This window comes from Dreissena polymorpha, chromosome 7 (genome assembly GCF_020536995.1).
Source record: "Dreissena polymorpha isolate Duluth1 chromosome 7, UMN_Dpol_1.0, whole genome shotgun sequence".
Taxonomy (NCBI): domain Eukaryota; kingdom Metazoa; phylum Mollusca; class Bivalvia; order Myida; family Dreissenidae; genus Dreissena; species Dreissena polymorpha.
The window spans coordinates 101,331,956-101,345,195 of NC_068361.1; the positions used below are offsets into that span (position 1 = coordinate 101,331,956).

Here is a 13,240-nt window from a genome sequence, read left to right on the forward strand (position 1 = left end):
AATCTACTTTTTCTCAATCCGAAATGTGTTTAACATAAACACGAAATATAAAACAGTGCATTATTCGAGTGCATTCTACATTAGTAAAGAAATATACAATGCACTCTCGCCGATTTCATGTAAATCCTAAATTCGAATACGTTTATTCACATTATAGACGTAGATAACATCTACGGCTCTGTTCACATTTTATTGTAATAATCCACCATAAACTTCATAGTATTGTATAGCCTAACTGACAGTCGACAACGCCAGTTGCATTCGGCAAACTCTCGTGAGACTTACCGAGATACTTCCTTTCCGGAAACAGCCAACATGGGTTCGTACGAAATTTTTGATGTTGCGTTAAAAATCGTTAAACATCTGCGGCCCTGTTGATTAACATCGTGTGTATAAAATAAAACGAGTATTTGCGAAACATTTCCGTCAATTAAATTGTTATTTCATTTTTCAATCTCAATGAACTTGGTGGGTTTATACAATATCTTAATTGTGTATCGGAGGACATTTTCGGTTTGTTTACAGGTATCTCCCGTGACAAGTGGCATAAGCGTAGGCCGACTGGCGGTCGTCAACCCCAGCCTCGCAAGAAGCGTAGGTTTGAATTAGGTCGTCCAGCATCAAATACAAAGGTATTCGCAATAAGGTGTGGACAAATATTTAGTGAAACATTAAATGACTCTGCGAACTTTCGCAGACTTGCTCTCGTTCTCGAGCTAGGTCTACATCGTCGCGATTAGAGTCTGCTTACACTAGTTAGAGAGTTGTTTTCTTAGGCATATTAGGAATTGGACCCTTAAGTTAATGCGAACTTTGGACATTTTACTGGGAAAACCATAGGCAAGGCGTTGAGCATGCCAAATAGGCAGAATGTCACACATTCAACAAAAGCAGGGTTCGACACTAAGGCACGTCCGACAGACATTGTCTAGTAAGATCGGTGGTCGGGCTAGTAAAACTGCGTGCTAGCTTGTCCGACTGGTCGTATATGAAAAAATCTATACTGATTCATATATATAACTATAACTAACTGCTGTGAAAACCTTTATTTTTAATGTGTAAAATAACTCTTGTATCCGTAATTTACATTAAAACAAAACTAGTGTATTTAAATAAACGCGGAGCGTTCACATGACTCATCGGTATTTTTAGACGCAAAGGAGAGCTTCCTGCAGAAATTGCTGGTTTCCATTGGTCAAGTAATCATGAACAGTGCCCCAGATAATTATTTGGGAAATAGGGTTTTCACCCATTGATTTTGAAAAATAGGGTGATTTCATTCTTGAAATAGGGTAAACTTAGTTATATAATTGCATACCTTATAATCATTTCTGCTTTTCATCTGTTGAAGCTGCATACTTGTATTGATTCAATAAAACTGTAAACAATTATAATTAACTTTAATAAACAGATGTTTCATAACATCTTTAACCCTTGAAACATTCCATAATATAAACTTTAAACTTAAAAAGAATGTTAACACGAATGATTCGGCATTTATTGGCTCTTGCTTTCTTGGTTCAAAAAGTTTGTGATCGACTGATATTTTGGCGCAACAATCGCGGACGTCTTTCGACCTCTCTTAGACATTTTTATTTCGCATTGTAGTAGAAACTGAAAGAACAGACGCTTTACAAATACATGCACAATGAGCGACGGATTAAATCAGATTGAAAACGCATGTATGTTGTCGTAAACGCTGTAATTAAGTTATGAACTCTAGTCCACAGAGCGTTTAAATAACTTTGACTGATTTCCTGCTCCGTCATCCAGGCGCTTTCTGAATAAAAGCGTCGCTGCGTTTCGAAAATAATTCCAAAGAGAAAATACCGAAAATGAGCAAAGCATTTTCGATCGAAGCTATTGTACGCATCAAATTTGACGAATTTGCGTAAAAGTCAAATTGGTTGCGTTTTCAATACGCATGATATTGTATTTCTTTGCGTTTTTAAACATTTTAATAGGGTGAAAGACGCAGATACGCAGCTTATCTGGGGCACTGCATGAATATTAATGATTTAAAATCGGTATCGTCAATGTAAACATTTTTGCGTAGCAGACAAGAGAATGCTATTAAAAAGAATTCGACGCTTAAACTGACACGAAACGTTGAAGAAACATGAAAACGTCAATTTTATCCTAGTTGGAAAATCGAGTCAGTTCCCATGGCTTGAATTGGACGAAGAAAAGTAAAAAAATTTTTTATTTTATTGTTTTACTCTATGCATAAAAAAAATCTGGTGTTCACTGATTATTAACTGATATATCCTGATTAAACAGTTACATGACACAATTGTGTTAATTTGCTATGATTATGTCATTTATGGTCTAGTAGCAGGGCTCGCGCTGTCGTTCGCCACTTGAGCCATTTGCGAAAATATTGAGAATTTGGCTCAAGAAAAATCTGATTTGCGAAAATGCTAAAATCTCGTAAAATTTCATTAAAAACAGCCGCCATTTTAACCCGAAACTGGTTTTCTATATTTTTCTCTTTGTTTCAATGAAAGTATTCGCAATTTTGACAGTGAACGAATACCGGTCTGCACCTGTATCGAGACATCGCTTGACCTTATTGTTATTGAAGTGCAAATGGTAGCTGGCCAATCAAAACTGAGCTCGCTTACACATGAAATGACGTTGTTGAATGAAACGTAAAAATGTGTGGAGCTTTGAATACACAGTTAATATTGTCGTCTGCCAACAAAATAGCGGCCGGTCGCAAATGTCGTATTATAAGATTAAAAATGAAAATAAGCGTGACAATAAATTAATTATTTCCAAGCTGACTATCGATCTAAATTAAAGAGTGATAATTAAATAATTAGTTCTATGTCATTGATGTTACAACTTTCTGCCAATTTTCGATTGAAATGAAAGGTGATAATTAATTTGATCGTTTTACTCATACACTATGCTAACTAACAGCGGAGTATTTTAATCAAAGGAAAACGTGAAAAACACGCGCGGTTTAATTGCAATAATTAAAGTTTAATTAAAGTTACGAATTTGTAACACATTGGAAGAGTAATTCATATCGTCTACAATATAAATGGGAGTAACCACTTTGTCCGTGCAGTCGCTAACATAGCTTCTTTAACCTTAAGGCGTCCTTTGGACGAAAAAGAGTCTGAACAAAAAAATAAATAAAAATAAAATAGAGCGTTCCATGAGTCATGGAAAGTTGATAATAATTGGTTTTGCTTTGAGAATGAATCAAAATCAATGTACTGTGACCTATGCATTAAGATGCAGAATTCCAACACGTTCACTGTAGGTTGCAATATCCTGAAAAAAGACTCAGTGACGAAACATGCAAAGTCTAAAGGTTAAATTTTGAAGATGAGAGGAATTTTCCCCCGGACCCCCCTAGATCTGGGTGGCTCAAAGATATTTTGGGCCAGCGCTAGCCCTGAGTAGACATCAGGGTCGGGCTAGTCCATTTTAAGAGGAGCTGGTCCGACGGTCTTGCTCTAAAAATAGTTAATGTTGAACCCTGAAAAGTGCAAATTACAAAGTCTTTATCGCTTAAAATGTAGACACCTCTATATACAATTGTATCTAAATATCATCTGCAAACGTTGGCCATACAAAAATTGGCCATATTTCAACCGTATAAGAATAGCAAACTGAAAAATTGGACGAAATCGACAGTTTTTGCTAGGAAGGATAAAAACCCGCACTCCAATCTAATCATAACCATCTGTGTTAATAGGTGCTTACAAACAATACTATCACAATATATCGCTTAAAATTGATGAAAAAGAGATTTTCTTTGCAACAACTGATATAACCCTAAATTTGATTTACTTGAAAACAAAAGTCACCATTTCTCTTGAACCCGGCTTAACAGTGAATTACACTGACAGAGCCAGGCACAGAATCATCCAATCAACAACAATGATGCTTTGTCAAATGTCATTAAATGTCTTTATAAAAAAATACTCACTCATTCTGATTGCATTGGAATTAGGTTTTTAGGGGTAAGTGGTTCAAGCCCAGGTGTCCCGTTTCCTAGGGGAAATTTTAAGGACCTTGAAGATCAGACATAAAGTTATACAATTGATTGTTGTGCCATGTATAAAATGATCTTGATGGTAAACTGTTTCTTTGTTTGAGTTTGTTAAATGCAACTTATCAGGGCTCGAATTACTTTTTTTAATCAACTCGCAAAAAATTTCGAGTTGTCAAAATTTTAACTCGCATTTTTTCTTTCTAACTCGCAATACAAGTTTTAAAAAAATTCTTCCTTTGGTAGATCTTAACTCTAAGAATAAAGCCATAAACTTGTAGTGATACTGTGGTAACAGATACACAAATATAAAACTGGTAGAACTTAATGTTTATTTTAACTTAGAAGGTTTAAAAATGTAAGAACAGTTCACATTACACTATTTAATGGTATTGTATGATCTAGGTCTTTCTTAGCAACTCATTCAGCCCTTGTGACACCTTGTCAAGTAATTTTGGTTTTAAATAGTGTATATGTAAACACTGATTGCACATCTCAAACGTTTTAGCATTTTTTTCGGAGAAAAAACTATGTGCGAATATAGTACACATCTGAAAAATCGGTTGGGGTTACATCATGCTTTTTGTTTCCAACACAAAACATAACAATCTTAGTTTGGTTGCTATTTCAAAATTAATACGTTTATCGCTCTGTGTTGGTTTCGCATTTTCAATGTGAATACCCTGTATAACGTCATCATATCATGTGTTCACCCGTGCTATTAGCGCGAACATGGCACTTCCGACCAATGGCGACTGGTTGTGTTTATTCAATTCCTAAACAAAAGTTTTCGTTCATTCTCGGTCTGCATTTGTGTTTAAATATTTATGTGCTGGACTAAATTATTATCAGGTAATATACGCAATATGTGATAATCTAAAAACATTTCCAACTCGCAAAAATTTGCGAGAACCTAATTTGTCAAATCGCATTTGAGAGGCGTTTATTGAAATTTACTCGCAAATGGCCCGTTTGCGAGTGTTTAATTCGAGCCCTGACTTATTATTATTTGTAAATGCTTTAAGAAGTTTGCAGCATTTCAGCATAAAGTATAAATTTCCTGATTTGGATGAAAACTACACTAATTTTCCCAATTTGATCGGTACCAGTACCATTCCCAAAGTGGTGAGGAAAAACGCTGAAAAGCTACATGTGATTGGTTGTAGAAACAAAAAGTTGGTTGTGGAGAATATGATGATTTGAATTTATCACCATCTTTCGACTGAGGAAAGTGATGAGTCATATTCTTACTGATTCTCCAAATTTCACATAAACATGTAGCGATTTTTTCCCTTCTTTGTAAAGTAAAAGGTACTTTCCCAATTGAAAAAAACTACAAAATTCCCAATTTCTGTATGAAAATTTCCCAAAATAAAGGCTAATTCCGTCAATTTTGTTTCAAAGGTGCATTATCTGCGAGTAAACAAATAAAATGAGTACTGACACTAAACATTTCAAGCCAAAATGAATGTAAATTAATATTGGAGTAGATTTTTGCTTTTGATATCAAGCAATTAAAAAAACCTATAATTGGATCATTTCACGACGAGAATTTTCCCTATTTTAGCATGTTTTTTTCCTTCTTTGGGATCCGCTGAAAATCGGCCCTTTCCCCTCGGATTTTTTTCCCCTCAGCTGGTAAATTTTCCCCTAGATTTCATTTTCCCCTAATTTATTTTTTTTCCTTTAAATATATAAGTTAACCTGATCCACTGTAGAAACTAAAAAATCTTGCATAATTAAATTATCTGTTGCCTTGAATTTGTTTTAAAAACAGTAAAATATGTTAAATTGATTATTTTAGACTTTGCTTATTTTCCCCAAAATCCAGCTTTTCGCACAATTTTATTCCCCAAATTCGACGTTTCGCGCGATTTTTTTCCCCTCAAAAAAGGCCAGGCCCTTTCCCCAAAATCAGATAAAAAACCCTGTTTAGGTTTTTGCGCTGTTTTTTCCCAATAAGCATGGTACAGGTACTTTTTATACGCCCGTATAAAATACGGGACGTATTATGTGAAACCCCTTGGCGGCGGGCGGGCGGGCGGCGGGCGGGCGGGCGGCGGGCGGCGGGCGGAAGGCATCACTTTGTCCGGACTCTAATTCAAATTGTATTCATCCGATCTTCACCAAACTTGGTCAGCAGTTGCATCTAGTTGATATCTAGGCCAAGTTCGAATATGGGTCATGCCGGGTCAAAAACTAGGTCATAGGGTCAATAAGTGCATTTTCAAAGGGGCCACTTTGTCCGGACTCTATTTCAAATTGTATTCATCCGATCTTCACCAAACTTGGTCAGCAGTTGCATCTAGTTGATATCTAGGCCAAGTTCGAATATGGGTCATGCCGGGTCAAAAACTAGGTCATAGGGTCAATAAGTGCATTTTCAAAGGGGCCACTTTGTCCGGACTCTATTTCAAATTGTATTCATCCGATCTTCACCAAACTTGGTCAGCAGTTGCATCTAGTTGATATATAGGCCAAGTTCGAATATGGGTCATGCCGGGTCAAAAACTAGGTCATAGGGTCAATTAGTGCATTTTCAACGGCGCCACTTTGTCCGGACTCTAATTCAAATTGTATTCATCCGATCTTCACCAAATTTGGTCAGAAGTTGTGTCTAGATGATATGTAGGTCAAGTTCAAATATGGGTCATGCCGGGTCAAAAACTAGGTCACGAGGTTACTTAGTGCATTTCAAGCATTTAGCATGGTGTCCGCTCTCTAATTGAAGTAGTTTTCATCTGATCTTCACCTAATTTGGTCAGAAGTTGTGTCTAGATGATATGTAGGTCAAGTTCGAACATGGGTCATGCCGGGTCAAAAACGAGGTCACATAGTGCATTTCAAGCATTAAGCATGTTGTCCGCTCTTTAATTGAAGTAGTTTTCATCTGATCTTCACCAAATTTAGTCAGATGTTACATCTAAGTGATATCTAGGTCAAGTTCAAATATGGGTCATGCCGGGTCAATAACTAGGTCTTGAGGACACTTTCAAGCATTGAGCATGGTGTCCAAAACCTTCGAACGGGCGTATCTTGTGACAGTTTGGCACTCTTGTTCCCTATTGGGGAAGAAAAATAGCTGTTATGAAATATAAGTGTTACCTTTAATAGAATGCATTTATATTTACATTAAAATAACAGGGTCTTCCCCAGGCCATTTAAGCGCCCCTTGCCGGGGCGCTTGAATTTCGAAATCAGAGTCCCCGGGGCGCTTGAAATTTTCCGATCAGTGTATTCTTCAGTAAAAGAAAGTGGAGATTGTCCAAAAAAATCAAGGTTTCCCTATCAGTGTATCAATATTCCCTGTTTTAAAAGAGCACTCGGTACCTACTTTCACAAGTAATCGCCATAAACACCACATGGGGTAATGGATAATCCACTGATAAGAGAATAGCATGACGCGCGTATCGATTATTCTAGCCACATTACACGGTCATTTAAATGCTGACAAGGATGTATCTGGTAACTTTCCAGTCGTCAAACTGTGAAGTTCATCGTCCAATCGGTTACGCGAATGCTTATGAGGGCGGGGTTAACTAGCGACCATTATTTTTTATTGACGTCGGGCATGAAGTAAGAGTTTATCGCAGCTTGATAAGCAAGAAGTTGTACCATTGGAGTAATATAAAACCGGTAATTAGTACAGTACAGAACATTAAAGACGGTTTCGGGCATCATCATCACACCTTTTTACTGTAAACAAGTGTTACCTATGACTCATAATTAATACGAGAAATTAATTGCAAGTGATAAACAATTAATTATTATAGCGAGTAAGTTGTTCAAATGACTCCCGGTTACAATTATGTGATAACAATTTATTTAATTCCAGTACATGTATATTTCAACATGTCCATTTATAGAACTGATTCACCTCGTTTTTCTGACATTTATTTGACACGTAATGCGCTTTAACAAATTTTCGTTTAATTAATTACGCACACTTGTAAATGTTTCGTCCGATAATCAATAGTTAGAAGACTGATGATGGCAACCGGCCGTGATCCTCGTGGACAACGTGAATTTCATGCATAATTCCGTCAAAACATTTATTCGACTCGTAAAGTGTGTAAACAAATTATCGTTGTTATAACGCAACGGTTGATATTTGTTGAAATCTCAAATGAGAATAATTAAATTTGTAATCCGAAACCCATTACCGTAAGTCGATGTTGACGCGTTTTTAATCCGAAACACACTTCCGAATGTAAATGTTACCGCAACGTTAAATATTTTGCTTCAAATTAGCAGTGCAAATTTATTTTGTGTCGAATCTTTTTCTCAATTAAAAAGAGCGCGAAAATTATGCATCATGTACAACGTCGCGTCTATTGCATACAAATGGCGTGTATTGAGCGTTTTAACAAGCACACAACAGGTCAGGGGATTGACGCATATTCAGAGGCAATATTTCATCAAATCTTAAAAAATGGCAAGGTTTGTGTTAAAGAAATAAATGAAAGCTTTTATCGTTAATATTTACCAGAAAGAAATTGATAAAAATGGAATAAACGGGATTATCGGGTAATAAATAGAAACTTGAAAAATAGTAAGTATACAGTAATAGAGTCGGGTTGAAACGGATGTATTGGGGAATCGTTCGAGTCGGGATTTTACAATCTGTGCGGAAAAGTTTTAAAACAATTTAACAATATGAAAAAAGGATATTTTTTAATGACTGGGGGATTTTTTTTGAAGAGTCATAGCGCACCAAACGACGTCTTTTGACGCTGTTTTTTTTTTTAGTTATAACGCACCACAGAACGTGAATTGACACGTTAAATAAAAAAAAATCAACGTCGGCAGGGGACACCCCTCCCGAACCCACCCCCGGGGCGCCTGAACAAATTCCTGGGGAAGGCACTGAAATAAGTATCGGTCCATTTTAAATGTCGGTCCAGTTTAAAAAGTTATTTTCATACCACAATTTACTATTGTGCAATAAAATAATCTGGGTCATTGGAAAGCCTTATTAAGCATTCAAAAGAGGAAGCGTAATTATAATAAGGGGCATGGATTGCGTAGTACTTTTCTGACAATTTTGTAATTTTCTAGCAACATATTAACAGTTGACATGCGTTTTGTGTACAGCATGCAAAAAAAAGAATTTATGTACATCATGTCATTCGTTCTGCGGGAAAGCATGGGCTTTGCATTTGAATGCTGAATAAAAACTTTGTGGCACATGGGAGACAGGGCTACAGTTGTTGAGATATGGCAGTATTTACGTAAAACTTCATCTTCGTTGTTGGACAAGTGGTGTTATTGTTTGTTGCACTACACAGGCGTGAATGAACAATGAAGGCACCAAAAACCTGGACCAAACTGGAAAACGCTAAGAAGTCTTGTGTTCACACTTACAGTTACCCGCCAGTGTTTTTTTATGGCAATTTCGGGGCCGATATTCGGCCTCATTCCCCTCCAAAAATAGTATTTATTTTCCCCCATTTTTTTTTGAAAAAAATCCCCTCAAAAATTAAAAAAAAAATTTTTTTTTTTATACAACTGCCTCATGATAGATATATCTCAAATTCATTTTATAACCATCTAACAAGGTATATATAACTATAATTAATATGATTTTTTATTATTATGCCCCTCTTCGAAGAAGAGGGGGTATATTGCTTTGCTCATGTCGGTTGGTCTGTCGGTCCGTCCACCAGGTGGTTGTCAGACGATAACTCAAGAACGCTTGGGCCTAGGATCATGAAACTTCATAGGTACATTCATTGATCATGACTCGCAGATGACCCCTATTGATTTTGAGGTCACTAGGTCAAAGGTCAAGGTCACGGTGACCCGAAATAATAAAATGGTTTTTGAATGATAACTCAAGAACACATACGCCTAGGATCATGAAACTTCATGGGTAGATTGATCATGACTCACAGATAACCCCTATTGATTTTGAGGTCACTAGGTCAAAGGTCAAGGTCACGGTGACCCGAAATAGTAAAATGGTTTCCGGATGACAACTCAAGAATGCATACGCCTAGGATCATGAAACTTCATGTGTAGATTGATCATGACTCGCAGATGACCCCTATTGATTTTCAGGTCACTAGGTCAAAGGTCAAGGTCACGGTGACCCGAAATAGTAAAATGATTTTTGGATGATAACTCAAGAACGCTTTTGCCTAGGATCATGACACTTCATAGGTACATTGATCATGACTCGCAGATGACCCCTATTGATTTTCAGGTCACTAGGTCAAAGGTCAAGGTCACAGTGACAAAAAACGTATTCACACAATGGCTGCCACTACAACGGACAGCCCATATGGGGGCATGCATGTTTTACAAACAGCCCTTGTTATAAAGAGTTGTATTTAATTAGGGTATTTCAAATCAGTGGACTTCATGAATTTTTTTTTTTTTCCAAAATGACCAAGAAAAGGCCAGATGTTTCTATATTGTGTCAATATTTGTTGATAAAAAACATTCCAATTTGGCCCATTTTAATGATAAAAAATGCTCAAATTTGCCAGTTTATTGATTAAAAAAATCCCAATTAGACTAATTGTCTTGGAAAACTGATACTGTGCATGACGGCTGAACTGAGTGAAACTCGTGTTGAACAAATCATTGATATATATTTAAGAAAAAGAACAGAGACATTCAGCTGTGAATATTACATTCATACATACATGTGTATTCATATAATAAATATCATTACATATAAAAGAATGACTTCTTAATTTTCCTCTTTTCTGAAAAAGGACGGGTTTTTCCCCTTTGGACGGGCCCGCCACCATTCCCCATAAGGTGAAAAAAACACTGCCCGCAAAAAAGACCTTTGAAACCTACCTTTACCAGCCCAACGTAAGCTGCCAATGTAGAAGTGCACAAACACAGACACAGAAATGTTTGCATATCTTATTCAAAATTTTAAATTATTGTAAAAAACTGTTGCTATCCTGTCATATCTGCTGTTACCGACTTTTTGTGGTTTCGACAACGGCCCCTTCAGTCTGTAAGATTAAAGGGTGTAGTTTTGTGGAAAAAAAGGCCGATATTATGAATATTTACGATTACAAACCGAACTTTTTGCAATTTAGCAGCCAGGATTGTGTTAATACAACGCGCACACACTTTTTAATTTGAAATTTGGAGGTAACAAACTGTGGGCTATACATGAGAACATACAATATTGGGCTACAGCTATTTAAAACAACTTAATACACAGTGGGAGAACATGATGATTGAATTTTATCACCATCTTTCGACTGAAGAAAGTGATGCACTATATTCTTACTGATGGTTCTCCACATTTTGTGTTTGAAATATTGATTTTCATCAATGACAATATTTTATGAATTAATTCTATTCTGGTAAAGAAATCTGATTAACATTTGATAAGTCTGCTGTATTCTGATATTCTGTTTTCAGATTGGACCTAAACGTATCCACGCTATCCGCACTCGTGGTGGTAACAAGAAGTACAGAGCCCTTCGTCTTGACACTGGCAACTACTCCTGGGGGTCTGAAGGTAAGTGAACAATTTGAAGTAAACATTCAACTGAAACTGAACTGAGCTGAAACACACCTGGTCATGCATCTACATGACCACACACATAGGGAGGCTTTTTATTTCCTACATAGTAATTAAACTACGTAACAAGGTTGACGAGGTGTTTTTCTCAGTTGGTTACTTTGACATTGCACACCTTATAATGGGACGAAGTTATATACATGACTTTGTAATTGGTGCATGATTTTTGTAAAGGTAGCCAGAATTAATTCGTTCTTTTTTTCAGTGACATGTTTGCAATGATGAAATTCTTAGGACACCTTTTAATGTTCCATGAGAAAAAACCAAAGCGTTACCAACCCTGAGCTAACATGTCACATGATCTCTTGTAGAAATTTTAAATTAACAGATATGTATAACATGCAATTTGTTTAATTAATGTGATTTTGAATTTCTCACAAATTGTATGTTTTCATTGTCTTGTGTCTTGTCTCTCAATTCTAAACATTACCTATACACATGAAACTGGAAATTTTAGCATTAAAATTGCTTGAAATGTAATAAAATAATCAGTGATTTATTGATAATTTTAAATGGTTATTGATAAATCTGACATACATGTAAATACAAAATCCTAGACATAAAAATAGCAGCAAAATAGACAGTTTTGCTTCAAAACTTTACTTCTGCGCTGAACAGCTGTATTTCTCAATTTCTGAATGTCAAACCATCAAGTTGGAATTTAGGGACTCAACAAGGAGGTAAGAAAATGCCATTGAGATAATGATGATTGATCTAATAAGGACTAAGAATGGGCCAAAAAGCCCTGAAATAATTAATTAATATCTCGCCATTTCAGGTGTTGCACGTAAGACTAGGATCATTGACGTTGTGTACAATGCCAGTAACAATGAGATGGTGCGTACTAAGACTCTGGTTAAGAGTACCATCGTGCAGATAGATTCCACACCCTTCCGGCAGTGGTATGAGAACCACTATGCCACACCTCTCGGTCGCAAGAAGGGAGTTAAGTTGGTAAGAACAAAGTTGAAGTACAAAAGTTGATGAGGTACACAATGATGTGAATTTTCCCCTTACATGACCCTAAATGCAATTGAGATGGATTATTAAAAACTTCTTTTTAAATTTTTTAAACTATTGTATTTGAGCAAGTAATTTGATAAGCTTTATTATAGATTTAAGTTAAGTATTTTAACATGCTAATATTATGCTCTTAGACAAGATATTGTTTGCAATGATGATATTCTTAGGACACCTTTTAATGTTCCATGAGAAAAACCAAAGCGTTACCAAACCTGAGCAAACATTGTGAAATATAGTAGATTTGTATACATAAACTAATGTCATGCATTTTGTATCTCCCTTATTTGTCTCTGTTGACAATAGGGGTCGTTTTCCAATGCTATAGTAACCCAGTGATAGCATCGTTAGGTGGCAGATATACTGTCTGCTCCCTTGGTAAACACGCTGGTACAGATGTTGGCGATATATTTTTTATGCCCCCGGGAGCGTGGCATATAGCAGTTGAACTGTCTGTCAGTATGTCGGTCAGTCTGTCCATTTGTCTGAAAAAAACTATGGCCATACAGGGGGTTTTTTTTACTAAGAAAGTGACGCCGATATTCGGCGTCTTCCCCTACCAGAATTTTTCCCCTTAAAATACAATTTCCCCACCAAAAATACCATTTTTCACCAAAATATAATATTTTCTCTCAAAGAAATGTTTATTTTTCCTT

The 13,240-nt window shown here is 36.3% G+C and overlaps 1 protein-coding gene and 4 non-coding genes across 5 annotated transcripts in view; all 5 read left to right on the forward strand.

Annotated features, from left to right (window-relative positions):
- The first annotated feature begins 255 nt into the window (after positions 1-255).
- LOC127836999 (40S ribosomal protein S8-like) overlaps positions 256-13,240 on the forward strand; it is a 34,022-nt gene continuing 21,037 nt past the window's right edge. Inside the window, exons 1-4 of the mRNA XM_052363691.1 lie at positions 256-319; positions 526-632; positions 11,402-11,501; positions 12,343-12,518. Of these exons, the coding sequence (XP_052219651.1) occupies positions 316-319; positions 526-632; positions 11,402-11,501; positions 12,343-12,518 (387 nt within the window). The 5' untranslated portion in view covers positions 256-315. The remainder of the gene's footprint in view (positions 320-525; positions 633-11,401; positions 11,502-12,342; positions 12,519-13,240) is intronic.
- On the forward strand, positions 5,196-5,267 carry LOC127840194 (small nucleolar RNA Me28S-Am982). The gene has a single exon (XR_008030466.1). It is a non-coding gene; the product is annotated as a small nucleolar RNA Me28S-Am982 (small nucleolar RNA).
- LOC127840193 (small nucleolar RNA Me28S-Am982) lies at positions 11,203-11,277 on the forward strand. Its single transcript, XR_008030465.1, has one exon. It is a non-coding gene; the product is annotated as a small nucleolar RNA Me28S-Am982 (small nucleolar RNA).
- LOC127840244 (small nucleolar RNA SNORD58) lies at positions 11,778-11,853 on the forward strand. Its single transcript, XR_008030506.1, has one exon. It is a non-coding gene; the product is annotated as a small nucleolar RNA SNORD58 (small nucleolar RNA).
- On the forward strand, positions 12,734-12,808 carry LOC127840238 (small nucleolar RNA SNORD58). Its single transcript, XR_008030500.1, has one exon. It is a non-coding gene; the product is annotated as a small nucleolar RNA SNORD58 (small nucleolar RNA).